Source organism: Cydia splendana, chromosome 19, assembly GCF_910591565.1.
Source record: "Cydia splendana chromosome 19, ilCydSple1.2, whole genome shotgun sequence".
Lineage (NCBI taxonomy): Eukaryota > Metazoa > Arthropoda > Insecta > Lepidoptera > Tortricidae > Cydia > Cydia splendana.
The window spans coordinates 9952727-9970717 of record NC_085978.1 but is presented as its reverse complement, the minus strand read 5'-3'; the positions used below and the strand labels follow the sequence as shown (position 1 = coordinate 9970717).

Genomic DNA, 17991 nt, shown 5'->3' with positions numbered 1-17991 from the left:
GACATTTAAAACAACACTTGCGCCGCGTGTGCTATCAAAATCGTTGCAGACTTGTTTTGGTCTAACTCTAGTAAGTTGCACAGACAGCGGGCAGCTTTCTCTTGGTTTATAATGTGGACAGGGCTAAGAAATCTAACAGCTCAGCATGGTATAATAATATACTCCGCCTGGTACTCCATTCCCGTCTTTTCTAGGTCACCTAACTGACACAAGCCTACGTCATCATGCGACAGCGCTATATGATAATATGCGATAGCGGCCATGTTGTTGTGACGTAGGCCTGTGTCACTCTGGGAATAGAAGACCATGTTTTATTAGACTATGCAGCTCAGTAGATATATAAAGGGTGTACCTGGGGTTATGATCCGGAATGACGAAAAGACGTGAAGATGGTCTTAAAGAATGAAATGTTTCCCATGGGACCAATGTAAATCATGAAAATTGAGCGACCCGCGCGCAAAGTAACTACAGTACATGACTATACAATACACATCTACTATGTCTTTATATCTTAGCCTGGTTTAACCTATGGACAATCCAAAGATATAATAAAGTTTTATATCTGATATTTAACATGAGAGGAGCCGTCTACCGTCAGATATAACAAAATATCTATGTCAAGAACTTAATACTGAGTTAGGTAGGTTACATAAGATATATATGTGACTCAGATATCTGGGGATTTTACCGACTCTTTCTTTAGGCCTTGGAAAGCCCAAAACACAGTTCGCCTCAAAAGTGCTAATAATTTTGCACATATATGTAGTTATATCAAAGTAATTTATCGTAATTGCAGTTATTTAAAAAAACCCTGTACATTTGTGATTTATTGTACAATCACATTCCCCATACTTCCTTTTGACCTTAAACCCGGTGTCAAAAAAGAAAAAGGAATTAATAGGTATAACGGTTTCATTTCAATTTCCAGAAAAAAGTGTTTTGCCTACGTGACCCCATGCACGTCGCAAGCGATAGTAGCGTCAGCAGAAACAGTTATGTCAACAACCATTACAATCAACACGTAAAACAGTTATCTAAACAATTAAAACTGCTATTAATAACGATGTAAGAATTATATTCATTTGATCAATGGTAAATATACGTATTTTAATAATATAATAATGAGATAACGTAACTGGTTACAAAGTAAGTACAGCGAACTGCAAAAATATGAAAATCTGTGTAAACATATGTTTGCACTGAAGCATAAAGGGGCCCACTGATTACCAGTTCGCCGGACGATATCAGCCTGTCAGTTGTTCGGAACTGTCACCTTTTACGTTTAACTGACAGGCTGATATCGTCTGGCGAACTGGTAATCTGTGGGCCCCTTTACGACATATTATAAGGACAAAAGACTCCGTTATCTGTGTATCATGCTATGGTAAAATATCTATAATCCGTACAAGGATGCAAGAAGTCTTAATAACTCCTCTCAAAAAACATAATTGTATGGAAAAACCCAAATTACTTAACTAGCAAGTATCCTTCAACTTGACCTCCACGAAAATCTAATTTCCTATAATACGTCTACGACAATTAACTTTTTGTCCCCCGACACTAATTCGCTGCACGTTGTCCGGAAAAATTAGTGTAATTTGTAAAATGCCGACGCTACAGTTGCGATGCCGGTGTGTGTGTGAGTGATACAACTCGAGTACCTATACACACACACACTGCATCGATGTGTGCACCAGGAATGCCTGGCTCACGATGAGTCAGGCGCGCAGGGTTCCCATCCCATCATAGCCTGATTTAATGAAACTTGGGAAGTTTAATATATAGGAACTTTACAAATTGATAACAGTTTGATTATAGGGAATGCAAATCGGTTATTTTTTGTATGGAAATAACCGCGGTTTCGGTTAATAACCGATTATTTCCATACAAAAAATAACCGAAAATAACCGATTTGCATTCCCTAAGTTTGATCTAATATTGAATTTCACTCGCACTTATAATCTTCAAACTACTAAAAATTTTATAACACACATAAGGGTGATTTTGATAACATATGAGTTCGAATACGCCTCTACAGTAGAGTAAACGAATTCGAATGAAAAAGTTTGGGTTTAATTGTTAAGCTGCGGTCGAAAATTTAAAAACTATATGGGCCGAGTAGGATTCGTGACTGAATTCAGTTGCATTTCCAAATAAGAAGAGAATTATTCAGAATTTAAGATATATCGCTGATTTCATAATACCCATAAATATATTCGTTTATTATTGATTATTAACTAACTATACAAGTCAGCGCTGGCACACATGTGAAAACAATATTAGAATTTGATATGGCATAATAATTATCCAATACCGCTCTTAAGAATATTTGATAATAGAGATGCAACGGATAGTTGTTTGGCCGGATACCGGACACTGGATATTCGGCCTGATCATCGGCCGAATATCCGGTATCCGGCCGCCGAATATTCGGCCGGCGAAATTATACCTACATTTCGGTTTTTCAGGTGCTCATTGTGCAGGCTTTTGATCTGTTTCGTAGTGAAAGTTCGCGTGGACTCATTTCTAGGTTCGAAAATGAGTGCGCGTGCGATAGCGGAATGTTTAAAATGTTTTAAAATAATAAACGAGTACGATTATGACGGTCACTGTTTCTTAAATCCAATTTGTTGACTTAAAAATCAAGCAAAATTACTATCCGGTATCCGGCCGGATAGTAGGTCACTATCCGGTATCCGGCCGGATAGTAAAAAGAGGGCCGGATAGGCCGGATACCGGATAGTAACCGGATATCCGGTGCATCTCTAATTGATAACATGAATCAGCATCAATATTTATCTGTTTCCGTGATGATTTATGGCATAAATATCGCGCTAGTTTATTTCGATCTCTTTGGAAAGACGAATCTTCCTTCAGGCCTCTCATTCATAACTTCATAAGAGAAATGAAACTAAGTATATAACCTTGTTAACTCCTTATAAGGTAGAGTTGAAGTCATCTTCGTTTCTTGTTAGGAACGTAATGCAAAAGGAATAAATCCTTAATGGAAAAGGAAGGAAAGGATCCTTATGTACATTGTACAATGCCTTGGATAATAAAGCCTAGAAACCTGTGCTTATAACGCCGACAAATTAAAAATTTCCATCTTTTTCGTCATTACAATATAATGCAGTGAAAGAGCGATACCTGTAAATCCTACAATGCTTGGAAACCTTATCAGAAGCTTCACTTCCGTTGGCAGTACTTACATTCTAGACCTAAGTAAGCTCAACTTAAAGTAACCAGTTCGGATAGCAATCTTCTTACCGGTACTGTCAAGTGAATAAATATGGGTGCACACATCATACTCAAAAATATTTCCCATAGCTGTTATGTCTGCAAATAAGAACTATGGGACATATCCTTGAGTAAGTTATATATATGCACCCATATTTTTACACTTGAATGTACATGCAGGTAGGTATGTACTTATTCTGAGTTGTACTCAGTCACGCCTAACCTAGTCGTAGCCTTGTCTTAGCCCGAAGGTCCGACATATCTACTATCCTATGCCTATCGACTAATTGACTATGCACGGCGAAGCTTCCTTTCCTACTGCCGAGAACGGTGTAGGAGACATAATATGTACATTACATTTACATATATTATATGTATTTAGTCTACGGATGAATATACCTTACGCAAAGGTGTGGAATGAACTTAAATTGCCCATTGCTCTAACGCGGCGGTCGGCAACCTGCGGCCCGCGGGCCGCATGCGGCTCGTGAAACTGTCACTTGCGGCTTGCGAGTCTCTCTGGCTATGTAATATTGAGAAACGACAATGTCTGATAAAAGTGATAAAGTCATAAATATTAACAAAGTGCGGCCCGCATCAACTTACTCATCGTTAACTACGCTACTAAAACTACGCAAAAAAAGGTTGCCGACCGCTGCTCTAACGGAACACCAAAAGCGACACAATAGTATATTTAGAAGTTTACGTAAAATGCATATAATAATGACGCAAAACTGTATAAATGCAAATTGCGTTAGATACCCGAGGGTACCTACTGAAATAGATAGCTTATATAAAACACTGCGTCACATTCAACGTTTTTAAACCACTCTCGCACACTACAATGTATTTCTTTAGGAACATGTGTTGAAATTTCGTCGACAATTTAATTTAACTTACGACTTCCGCCTGTCTTTGATAAGTACTTGAAACCAGTAGCCAGTACAATTGCTTACCTATGCGAAATATGGCGAATAGGGTAAAGTATACTAATGGGGGCCCCGTATAATGAGTGGTCTCTCCAGTGGTGAATATACCTTAAATAAATATAAGGGCCATTCACTGGGTAACGACCCTCTTAAGTATTGTTTAGTGAACGAATGAGGTGATTATGTAATAGTTATCAACAATGTCCTTATACTTATAAATAATAATTTCAGCCTATATACGTCCCACTGCTGGGCACAGGCCTCCTCTTATGTGCTGTGCCTTATACTTATACTTCAATAAAAAAAATATAGACATACCATCCAACAATAGACAGTTCGGACCCAGAAGAACAATAGGGGTAACCAATAAAAGGCAAGCCAATAAGAGCAGTATTACTTTTCCTGTCTTATTTCTGATAAGGGTACGAAGTTCCTAATATTGCTAGTAAGCAATGAAAGTAATCTCATTTATTTATAGGGAGATATTTCCGAACACGAGAGATTTTCTGCAAATGTTATAGTAATTAAGTGTCACATTTACACGCGACTATTAAATAATACTTAGCTATGTTATATTAATAGTCACGTAAATGTGCCTTCATTGATAGGAACTAATATGATAACGGATAGGTATTTAAATAACATTAAGTGCCAGGTAGGCGTAGACGAGATCAACAAGCCCTTTGTATCGTATAGTTCGTGCTGTGCGTGTATGTACGTCCTTTTTTGCGCAACCGAAACACATAGACTTTCCAATGACACGGCCCTAAAGGGACGCACCACGTACACTGGCGTTCAAAAGTGCATGGAGATGTTTCAACCGTAATATTAAGGGATTACGGTCGACATCTATACATGCACTTTTGAACGTACCTACTGCCAAATTATTCCACTCGTCGCCTAGCGATGGAAAATGTGTACATTTCTTAACAACTATCATGCAACTGTCTATCCGAACACACTCTGTCCACTTGTCTGTGATGTGATGAAGATCGAACAGAGGAGGTTCCGACCTCCAATAGTTGGAAATGCTATGTAACTCAAGGAAAGTATATAATCTAAATACTCTTTTTCCCTTGATCCTTCCGTTATATACTACATATTTGGTTTATGTAAATTCTTAGAAATTCTAAATATTTCTGGGATGACAAGTTGACGCACACTGTTTTACGTACCTATTATAATATAAATTTGTACATTTTCCTATACCTGCATGTGATCGCGTCAGGTACTAGGTAGGTAGGTAGGTACGTGATTCACAGTCTGTCTACAATAGCACGGTAATTATTTTAATGAAATAATATGAGGCACAAATTCCTGGAATTAATTGCACTGAAAATCAAAACTGATTTTTTTTTTTGCAAAAAGCAATCTATTTTTCGTACTGATCGAGCACTTGACGGCGCACATAATATGCTGAGTATATGTCTGACATGTGTGTAGTATCAATACACCCCTAGGGGTTGAATTTCGAAAATCCTTCTCGAGTGATTCTATAACATTTTAACCTTTCCATATATAACATTTGGATTTGGAGAATACATGTTAAAATTTCCAGGTTCTACCTTCAACGTTTCAGATTGCTTTGTAATATGTATAGGGTTTGCAATCCGGATCCGAAATGTATGAAATTATCCTAATCTGGATCCGGATCCGCGGATCTTCCCATACATTTCGGATCCGTCGTGCAAACCCTATATATGTATCTATACAAAAACGCGATTATTGTATATATTTAGATTTTGTATCTCACGTTCCCATTCCCAGGAGCCAAGACTGAGCTTTCTGCGATAAAATCTTGTATAAGAACTAAGTCTAGACTCCAGAGCCCAACAGCTCAGGTGATATGAGCAAGTGTCATATTCGCAGTGATCTTACTTATTACATGCTTAAAGCACTCGTATTGAAGATATACGACCTGTGCTTTGTGTAAACTGTTATAAAACATAGTCATAAAATAACTTTGGTGTGCGACTAAAGTGACCGAAGACGCAGAAAGATTTTCGATTTCATTACATCGTGTTAAAGTGCCAAACGGACTTTGAAAGGTGATCGCTAAGTAGATAACTGATAGAGATACCTAAGTTACTTTCGATAAAATCTCTTCCATCATTTGAAGATCATTATTAATATTAGGAGGAAGAAATATTATGTATTCTTTATTTTTTAGGTATTAAGGAGGTTGTAGGGTATTTACAGATTCCTACTTTATTTCCTGTACGTGGATTACTTGTGGATTGAAATTACTAAGTCAAGAAAGCTGCTGGAATTGCTAATATAAAGGCATGATAGCAACCAAATCTTGAGATACCTAGTGTTAATATTCATGAGACTCAGAGCTTGCTTAAGAAGCACTTTCTTTCAGCTTCAATTTGAGCACATCGCCTTTAAAAAATAATATCTGGGAAACCGAGCTTCGCTCGGAAAACATATAAAAACTCAGCTACTAAGAGATCAGACCTAACTAGATCGATTTGTCGCCCCCGAAAACCCCACATAGCAAATTTCATCGAAATGGTTAGAGGCGTTTCCGAGATCCCCGAAATATATATATAAATAAATATACATATAAATAAATAAACAAGAATTGCTCGTTTAAAGGTATTAGACACGTTAAGAGTGACTCACGATAGACCGGGCCGGGGCCGGGCCGGAGCTTTCGGCGCTTCGTTTTCTATGGAAAACACAACGTGATCACCGATCAGCCGTCATAGAAAATTACATGTCGGACGTCAAAGTCACTGAGAGTCCTTATTGAAGTATGACCAAAACAAGAAAATTGCGTTTTTGTTTTTTTGTCCCAGTTCCTTGGGCCTTTTAAATAATAGGCGAGGGGGGGGGGGGGGCTATAATCAGTTGCATTCATAGATAAATGAAGGATCGAGGTGCGGTCGAAAAGAACGTACGTATAAAATATTAGTAATAGGGTCCCGTTTTTACCCTTTGGGTACAGAACCCTAAAAAAACTAGCCCCTAGACTCCGTCTAGACAAACATAATATCCGAAGTTAAGGTGGCAATCTCCTGCAGGTAATGAAAGAAAATATTGCCGCTGGCTTGGCTAAAAAAATACCGCTCAAAATTGTTTGTTTATTGAAGTCACCCTGATAATAAATAAAACAATGCTTAAATTAAATGTTTGACATTTTTAATTATTACATTGTAATTTGTAAGTAATGTTTATCTCAATGATGATAATGTTAATTAATTATGATAAATGTTCCACAATATATTATTTAGTTAATAAATGCAATGAAAATCAATATTACTCAAACCGAAAAGCTTACAACTTTATTCAGGTCAGAAAATAGATGATTGCTTTTTTTTTTTAAATGACGCTAGAACTTCTTTTGTACTCGCCACGCACTAGGGCCCTCGACTGAAGTGCAGTTTCGAGGGCAAAATTCTAGTTAGCGAAATTTTCAACGCAAAAGACAACTTTTTCGCTGCTAAAAATACCCTTAAGAACTGGCTTGCCCTTTGAGACCCTTCAAGAAAAAGTAGGCCGGCCCTTTAACGGTTCACTATAACACGCTGAGTTGACACTGACAGACAGGGACTAACACAAGTCCGTGGCTGTTCTTTTCATGTCAACACAACTTCTGACGATTTCTGGCCTAAGTCCCCAAGCGCGGCTATCGCGATGTTTTAAATTCTGGTACCTACATCCACCAAATAAATGTTAGTGGCTCTTTATAAATATGGAAACTGATGTTTTCAGGTAGGTAGGTAGGTAGCTCATTCTAAAAAAGTTTTCTGACATGGCGAATTAATCTGCCAGATGACTAAGTAGACCCGAATAAGGTTTTAACTCGTAACTTATAGCGAGATGAGGCTCAATCTATATAGGTACTAAGTGTAGTACGAGGGCTGATCCGAAAGTTGTTAGCTGCTCCGGCTCTACTCATGCGATTGCAATATGATTTATACCATTGTGAGGGATATTTCAGTACGTAAAGAGGTGACATCAATTCATTTTTAGAAAACGCATAGTTTTTATTTTTTTAAATCGACGTGCCGAAGACTAACCACCAGCCATCAGGATGATCAGTAATTGAGACTCCATTATGTGGTATCATTTTATAAACATTATTGGTTTAATATCATATTCGATTTTTTAGGTGCTGCTATTTGCGAATCTCGACCGTTTTATTACGTATAAATCATTTTGATTGAGTAATCATAATTAGGTATGACTTAATAGGTGTCAGTAATTACTCATTTTATCAAAAGTAGTAATTTCAGATACTAATTCAAAAATGTGCTTTATCAAATAAAATTATTTTTCAATTACATATCGAAAATGGCAGAAGGAACCGAATAATTAGCCCCGGGTAAATAAATGTAAGTCCGATTTTTAAAAATTTCAATACGAAAATCATTTAATTGTGAAAAAAAGGACGTTTTTTTCTTAGTAATTTATAACTCCATACAAAACAGCTTTCAGTAAAAAATATATTATATATAAAAAAAAACGCATCAGTTTAAAAAAAATCATGGCCATAAGTAGCATTGAAATATCCCTCCCAATGGTATAAATCATATTGCAATCGCATGAGTAGAGCCGAAGCAACTAACAACTTTGGGATCAGCCCTCGCAGGTATTATTTTCTGATGCTAAAGGGGCCCCACTGATTAACAGTCCGCCGGACGGTATCGGCCTGTCAGTTGTTCGGAACTGTAAAAATTTTGTTCTAACTGACAGGCCGACACCGTCCGGCGCACTGTTAATCAGTGGGCTCCTTAAAGGCTAGTTTATCTGGTTCTCAACTATCGTATAGCGTTACTTCAGTACATACTTAAAAAGTTTCCAGGACAAGTCCGCCCATTTACCTAAGGGAGTTTCCTGCAGGACGTGTGGTTTTTGTAGAGGAGGAGGAGTTGAGATAAGCTCAGGACCGGGACAAGTGGCGTACTAGAAGAGAGGCCTATGCTCAGCAGTGGGCGATAAAGGGCTGGTATGATGATGACGATGAGTTCATCAGTTGATTCATTAAATTGCACACACCTTAATCACTTTATCCTTAATAAAACATGCAGTAGGTAACTCAAAAATGACATTGAAAATGTTAAATTTGATATCGGTCATGCTGGTACTATATAGTGGTGCTGGTTTTAGTGTCCGACCGAAGGTTCGGTTTCGGTTTCGGTTTCGGCCAGTTTCGGCCAAAAAATCATGTTCCGGCTGGAGTTTCGGTTTCGGCCAAAAACCGGCCGAACCTTTCGGCCGGGCCGAAACTTACGAGATGGTACTTCGGACAATTGGGGAATAAGTAGGACAACAATATTAATACCTACATATACTGATTCATGTATAGGTACAGAAATTAATTGGTTTATTATAAAATACAATCCACTAATGAGGGCGCCACTGGACGGTCGACGCAGTCTTAAGAGGCTGCCAATACCTATAACGCGCACACTGTCTAATTCTATCGGAGTGAATGAGATAGCACTGTCGCATGTTACTGGGCCCTGGGCAAGAGAATAATAAGAAAACTCATCATCTTCCTCGCGTGATACCGGAATTTTTGCCGAGCCGTGGCAATTGGAATGGGAGCCTGGGGTCCAATCGACAACTAATCCCAAGAATTGGCGTAGGGACTAGTTTTTACGAAAGCGACTGCCATCAGACTGATATTCTAACCCAGAGAGTAAACTAAGGTCTTATCGGGACTAGACCGGCTTCCTCACGATGTTTTTCCTTCACCGAAAAGCAAATAGTAAATATCAAATGATATTTCGTATATAAGTTCCGAAAAACTCATTAGTCCGAGCCGGGGTTTGTACCTGCGACTTTCGGATTGAAAGTCGCACGCTCTTACCGCTAGGCCACCAGCACTTAAGGAAATAATAAGAAAACTATTGTAATAAAAATAAACGTGGATTATTTGTGTAATATTACTCGTTAACGGTTTAGGTATAAAATTATAAATATTTACACATTGTGATTTAAATTTCAGATACATAAGTCAAAAAAATAAAGACATTAGAACCGTTTAATGGTAGGTAATTTTAAGCAGGGCCCGATTAAGCATATCGGGGCTCCCAGTATCAGGTCGGCCCGAGTCGAACGATGTCTTTTTCGCTCTTATTCACTCACTTATTCAGTCATTTTCCTACATACCTCTAATGGTAAATTTTAAGCGAGGCTAAAGCCTACGCTCAACTAGTGCCGCAAAGTTGATTTTCTCAATAGTTTATATTTTGCGAGGCTGAACAGTTGACAATTGATTAAAACGAAGAAAAAACTCTTAAAAGTGTCCCCAGTACCTCGACCTTAGCCTCACTTTTCACCTCAATTTACCATTGGTTTGTGTTCCACATGTCCTCTACATCAGCTTAGCCTTTAGCCTCGCTGCGCCATGCTCGGCCTGCGGTCTCGCTTTTTGCTTTTTAATACAATGGACATTGGTTGGAGTCTGTGCTCAACTACTTATCCTGAAGCCTGAAGCACGGCTTTGACTTCGCACGAAAGTTCGCCTCACTGGGGAACTTCGGACTATTAGGCCCAGTTGAAGATCGGTACCCGGCCTTGCGATATTTGTCAACAAAAAATTTCGCGCTCGCTGCGCTCGCGTTTATGGTTGGTTTTTTAGTTGACCCTATATCTACATGTTAGCTTGACTGGTGAATGAATAGAGTTAGACCAAGAAAATTCTACAATGATTTTGATAGCAGTGCAACTAGTGCAAATGTTATTACACGTCATAATTTCATAGAAGTTTTGACGTTTAAAATAACACTTGCACTGCGTGTGTTATCAAAATCGTTGCAGAATTATCTTGGTCTAACTCTAGTAATTTTCTTAAAAAACTGCTTAAGTAACATCAATTTCAAGGACATTGGGTGTTGACAGCCCCATAATATGTGTGTAAAAGCGGTTTTATGACATTTTTTCAACGATTTTAACAAATCTACAAAAGGTTCGGTTTCGGTTTTGGTTTCGGCCGAAACTAGAGCCAAAGCCGAACATTCGGTTTCGGTTTCGGTTTCGGCAAAAAAACATGTTTCGGTCGGACACTAGCTGGTTTACTGCCACTACCAATTGGTGCCAATACAATTTTTTTAAAGTGCCACAAGGTCTAAAAATAGAAAATAATAGATCGCATGTAATGCCAAGCCCTCGCAAATCACTGTTGAAGTCATTTCCTCATTCCAACCATCCAATAACAAAACTGCATTATGTAGACGTAGAACCCATCCTTACCTTTGCCCTTCTAATCAAATTCCGCCTCAAAAGATCACTGCCCCGCATTTCTCATGTACCTATTTCCATACACAAAACCTTCTCATTATATTTAGCGACAACTTATTTTTTTCCAATCAAGCGATATTAGACTTACAGTCAAGGCGTTAGAGAGTTGACGGACGAATAGATAAGTTGGCAGATGTACCAGCATGTTCGTATATGTACTCGGAAGGACGGCCCTTCCTGTTCCGGACTCGTGACATACGACAGCGCCGAAATATTTACGATGGCGGTCGAGAAGGTGATTGATCGCTGGCGATTGGCGTTAAGCAAACACGTATTGTTAATTTTTGTTGTTTTTAATGTGGTTTAGAAAATGTATATCTTAGACATCGGTTACACGCTAATTCTGGCGTCATTTCAGTCCATCAGTCTGGTCAGACTGACGGGAGAGTTATCGTGTAACACGCGGACTGATGGACTGATGGTCTGGACTGATGAAAATTTTAATTTTTAGATAATATTCGCACCGATGTCTCAGATGACTAAATATCGTTTCGAAATAAAGCAGTAATTAGTCGCGGTTATAATAACCGCATAGGTAAGTACCTCCAAGAAACAATAGGTACAGCTGGAATTATTATGATTTTAAGAAAACCTGAGCCCCGTTGTAACGTACTATGCAAGAATGCGTATATGTATGGCAAGTTGGTAAGGATTGTATGATTAATTAAAAACAAAGTTTAGACAAAGATGTTGGTTTTATGGAAATGGACAAGATAAACCTCTTATCATAATTTCATTCGACAGACTGTCGAAAATAGAGGTGAGTAGCAAAATTAGGAATTCATTAATTCGAAAAGCCCAAACTCTGGCACAACGGATAGCCGCCAGCGAATTACTATGCAAATTCAGGAGTCCTAACTTCGTCGTCCTAAAGTCGGCGCACCTGGATGACACACGTGGAAATAGACATGGTGATTAAACAGATGATTCCGGTTTAACGATAAAACAGACCATGAGAAACATAATGGAACCAAGGCATACCTTAAAACCTTTTGAATGTTGTTTGCAACACGGGCGTTTGTAATTTGATCAGAAACGTAAATATTATGTTTTCGAGTGCTGCCTGGTTTTGGTTTAATGAGATACGGATGGTTAAAGAGATGCGAAACAATAAAAATGCCCTTTATTATTGGATAAGTTGTCATGGCAACAAATTGAAATTGAACACACCAAACCATTTTATTTCGATTTACCAAGTAGGGACCTAATTAAGTTGTGAAATAAAAAATAAGAAAACAATCTCGTTCGCAACAGAGCGTTTAGCTTCCTCGTTTATTGACAGACGTGACCTAGTCAGTCCTAGTCGATACAATCAGAAAATAATCGAGACAAATCAGAATTGAAACTCCATTGAACTCGGTCGTACGAGTATTATGTATTATGTATAACTCTCTAACTCTAACTTTCAGGCTCTTTCCGCTCTTTATTCGCACATGTATCGCATACGCAAGAAAGTTATGTGACGAACACCAAGCTAGTGTTTGTATATTTTACAGCCCTCTGATTGATGGTAAATGCATACCCCAATTGGTTGCTTTTAAAGCGTATCCATTGTCCCAATAGAATATCACAACTTTATATGTTCCATCATATTCATATGTATTGTTTCAAATATATCAATCGCATGTCTATAAGTAAACGGAAGTGCTTTAGTTATTTCGCGAACAAATTTCCGTACAACTCATATCAGGAGCTAGTTTCTCGATTCTTATAGAGACAAAAATGGGTCAATTATGCGATCGATGCCTTGTATTAGAGCGCTAATAATAGCTAACAGCATCTAATGACGAACATTGAGCGCATTATGGTTATTACCTTGAAATTGACAAGGAAGTAGATCTAGATAGGTATCCATATAAGATAAATAGGTTACCTACGTAAAAATAGTTAATATGCTAAAAACAAAATAAACATTTGTCGACCCACTCCTAAACTAAGCAAAGCTATTGGCATTCGGAATAGATGACGATAAAAATACTTATAAAAATATTAACATATATTATATAGAACAAAACTTAAGCTCAAGATTCAAAGGCTCAAAATTTGAGCCTCAAATTCTAGACTTAACGCATTCACTGCCAGGGGGCGTGGCCTAGGAACAAACTTGTATGACGGTGGACGCACATGTGCGTCGGGGGTAGTGAATGTGTTAATCTAGGTCTAGATAAGAATCTAGTACATTATTTGTTTATTGTTAACCAGCATTGTGACCGAGACCTTGACACGGGAAAATGCGGTTAAGAGATATGGCCATGTTATTGTTACTTGGCCCAAATGCCGGTATACCGGTTTCGTACGGCGCTCATATTTATCATGAGCTTGGTTTTTAATATCACCTAAGTAAATATCTAAAAATGGTTTGATCTACCACAAAATGTATGTCTACTAGGTATTTAATAGTTAGTTATAAGCCTAGGAAAAAACCTACTTTTTATTGTTTCAAGACAAGAATAGAAATTATTAAAAACATTAAAATAAAAGTGAATATTGCTTCACGTCGCTGATATCAAAAAGTAATAACAGATAGCGCTAGTAGTAGCACCATTTTTGATTATAATATTTATAATACGATTAAGTTTTATATCTTAAATAGATGAAAAAATAACACCTAGAATAAAAACGTAGTGCCGGCAACTTACAGGTTAAGTACTTACCTATATCAAAAAGAATAGATAGTATAGAGGGGTCCTGTCATTGTAAATTTTGTAGTCACTGTAAATTTACTGCCATCTATCGACACACGACTAAAACTCAAAATGAAAACGTATAAAGTTATCAAAAAAATTATATATATGGATAAATGATTTTATTATTTTTATATCAGTTTGATCCATGTTCATTCACTGATATCTATGTGTTAAAATTGTTAAATATGAAACGGTGTCGTCACGCCATCTAGCCGAGGATAGGCTAAAGGTGTGTGCGCCATCTATTCGAGAATGACTTTTACTTGAATTCCGAGGCACGTTTTTTCCTTAGACTTTATTCGTCTTATACGAAGTTACATATGTCTTTGCCTATATCAATCTTTTACGAGTGCTATAAGCCATCCAATGTATATCCAATGGTCATGTCATGTCATGTCATAATAAACGTCATGGCCAAATAATAGTGCCGTACAAATGTCACGTCGTGGGAATCTAGGTGACACAGTTCACGTCTTGATCAAAACGGCCAACACGAAAACGAAACTAGCGAAAGTTTTGTGTCATGGACACTAAGAAGTTTTTTTTATGATGTCATTATTAAATAAATATGATTAAACTGTTTCTAATTTGTATATTAATGATATATATTTTAAACCACAGAATAATTTTTAACAATAAATAAATACATATTAGCGCCTTTTTTCATTATTTTCTTCAAGAAACCACCAAGAAACAAAGGACATGTTACGCCATCTATTGCCACTTAGGGGGAACAAATCATCTTATATGTTGGCGCCGGCTATTCGAAGTATAACTTGCATTAAGTTCTATAAAACTACTAACCGAAATTGTATTTAATATTTAAGAAATTAATACAGAATAAAATTATAATATTATTATGAATAGAATGTTACAATAATTTACTTCCATAAACTATGGACATGGTGCGCCATCTGTGAACATCTTGACGAAACTATCTGCTTTTCCATCAACCAACTGCGACATAATGTGTTGTTCATAAAATACCACTACTCGCCGCTAGATGGCGCTTTTATCAAATATATATTTCACTACTTACCGAGTATAGCTCTCAAGTGGCCCTCCAGCGTCTGCAGTATGGTCATCTTGATCTCCTTGACGGACTTCCCCAGGAACTGCTCACAGGCAGTTGTGAGGAGTTCGTCTTCATTCATGATCTTGCACTGTGCGACGCCCGTGACGGTGAGAGGGACGCCTTGGGCGGTCTCCACGTACTCGCACATCGGATTGAGGGTCATAACCTGGAGGATTACAAAGTGGATTAATGATACGTGTAACTTAGTTGAAGTTTATTAAAAATATCGTAAAATGACGGATCGGTTGATTGATTGATTGGAAGTATTATCTTCAATCTGTTCAAACAAATGCAATGCAGTTTAACCATTTACCTGGCTGACATTTCAAAAATGACAATCGAATGTCAGTCTTATCGCGACTTGCACCATCCCACTAACCCGGGGATAACCGGTTGAGGTTCGTGTTACCATGGTTACCAGTACAATTTGACATTGGGTAACGATTCAACGGGTTTACCCCGGGTTAGTGGGATGGTGCAAGTGGCCCTTATATAGGTACTCATCGAAAATAGAACACATGTTTGAAGTGCCGTGTGTGGGAAATATATATCGCTTAGCCTGGTAAAGGGTTAACAGTCAAAATTAATACACCTCCTCGATGGATCAACGCCGAACGATTTTATTCTGCTTATTCAGATCGTCAAGTGGGGATCAAGCGTTTCTGATCCCCCCCTGCATTGTGAGGGTGCCCTGGCGATAAGCCGGGGCTGCCGGAGGGCGCCGTGGTGGAATGACCTCGATCCCAGTGCGCCCTCACGAACGGCAAAGAGGGTGAAACGCCGGAGTGGGTTTAGTGGGTAGGGCCAAATTCTCCCCCCCTCTCGCTAAGAGAGGGATAAGGAGCGGCGAGTCCCACACACTGCGTAAATGCATTCCCACTCCGTCAAAAAAAAAAAAAGGCCATTGATTTTAGAACCCAAAAGCAATGTGGCTCTCCACTGCCACTTATAGTATATTTCAAACACGTTGGGTACATGACATGATACACAATGCATAGAATTTATAGCCTTAAAACGCTTTGGCGTTTCTCGCAAAATTGTATTGAGATAACATCTATCATCGTACCCTTCGTGTGTGTAAAATACTATACTCTGGTGACTTTCTAAGTTTGCTGAGATTACGGATCTCCACATTCCTAATTCAATTTTGCCAATAAACTCCCAGCATAGCTTACTCAATTGCCCTTTGACTTTCGAGTGACATGGAAGTACCATCGCTCACACTGTTAACTGTACATCGGTGGACCTTATGCCTTTTGTAATAACTAATAAGGCCCAATGGGTACAGTTAGGTGTGTTGCTGTTTGTACTTTTAGGAGCATACCTCAAGCGAAATGCGCTGCACATCGGTGACGAGCCACCAGGCCCAGCCCCACCCGCCGACGATGGTCTTCTTCTGCGTGGAGCCGAAACATCCACCTGGGAACAGAACATACTTCTTTAATCAACATTGCTAACAATAAAATAAAGCATTCATTGAGAATATTGAGATAAAGGATGACGTGGGCGTTGACATTAGAGAAAAATAAGTAAGTAACCTATATAATACTCGTAGAGGGCTCACTCCGTAGGTATATGGGTAGGTTAACCTTACTTATTAGTACATAATTAAGTTAATACGGGGCGAGTTATAGCAGGCGTGGCTCACTCTGCGATTTCGTCGCTTTGTTACAGGTAGCTAAAAGTACATCCGTTCCACACCAATTTTGGTGGCTAGCCATAAGCCGCGCGTGGCGATGTCGCCACCTAATAGCGGCCATATCTGTCCTGATCGTAACAGACGCGTTTTGTTAGAGAGTGAGTCTTCTGTACCTAGACTATTATTTATTCTGTGGTTATAGTTTACATACAGAATGTAACAAAATAGTGGGGATCCGTTTAAGGGCTTCTTCGCCGGTATCGTGTTCTGATTAGGAAAAGGTAGAGAAAAAAAAATTGAAGCAAAAAAAATGTATGAGGGTCGTCCAAGTCGACCAACTCTCCATTAATACAAAGGCCTAATATTTTTCGCGTAAAAAAAATGTTTCTTCTACTTTTTCCTAATGCGCGCTGAAAACTTACCTAGTACCTACCTATTTATTGAGATTTAGTTTTCTTAAAACGACACACGGCGCGATTCAGGAAATGAATTAGAGATTAACTAGATACGTATAGTAAAGATAATATGACGTCCCACGGGTAAAGGTACCTTATGGCGGTTGGCGCTTACGCTATTATTAACGTCGCTCCAATATTATTGCGGCGCTATGCGACGTAAGCGCCAGCCGCCATAAGGTACCTTTTGCCGTGGAACGTCACAATAACTTTACTATTTCATATTTAGTGAATCTCTAATTCATTTCCCGAATCACGGCGCTAGCCGCCATAAGGTAACTTTTGCCGTGGAACGTTCACATATCTTTACTATTTCATATCTAGTGAATCTCTAATTCATTTCCCGAATCGAGCCGACACTCAAAACAACAAATGACCATTGGTAGACGTTAACTCGCTGTGTCGATGGTTCTAGAAACGGGCAGTAACCCCCGCAAGCCCCTTCCTGACAGGACCAGTTCCACTACTTAATCGTAGGTCGACGCTCTATCCTTGCCACTTTCTCTTTAGGTATAGGTAGGTAGGTACACTTGTAAAGGAAACATAGCTGACACTGCTGGGCTCTATTGCCATCGCTTATTAAATGCAGGCGAGCACTTGACTCAGCATAATCAGATGTAACATAAAGATCAGTAATAAGTTATTAATTTATTATCTAATAACTATTACCTATCGGCCTGATTCGAACTTTGAGATACGTCAAATATTACGT

The 17991-nt window shown here is 38.5% G+C and overlaps 1 protein-coding gene across 2 annotated transcripts in view; it reads right to left on the bottom strand.

The window, feature by feature from the left end:
- Window positions 1-17991, bottom strand: part of LOC134800209 (flotillin-2) — a 395117-nt gene that overhangs the window by 53766 nt on the left and 323360 nt on the right. For both annotated transcript variants that reach the window (XM_063772701.1, XM_063772702.1), the window contains exons 2-3: window positions 16510-16604; window positions 15150-15351 (exon numbers count right to left, since the gene is read on the bottom strand). In XM_063772701.1, coding sequence (XP_063628771.1) covers window positions 15150-15351; window positions 16510-16604 — 297 coding nt within the window. The remainder of the gene's footprint in view (window positions 1-15149; window positions 15352-16509; window positions 16605-17991) is intronic.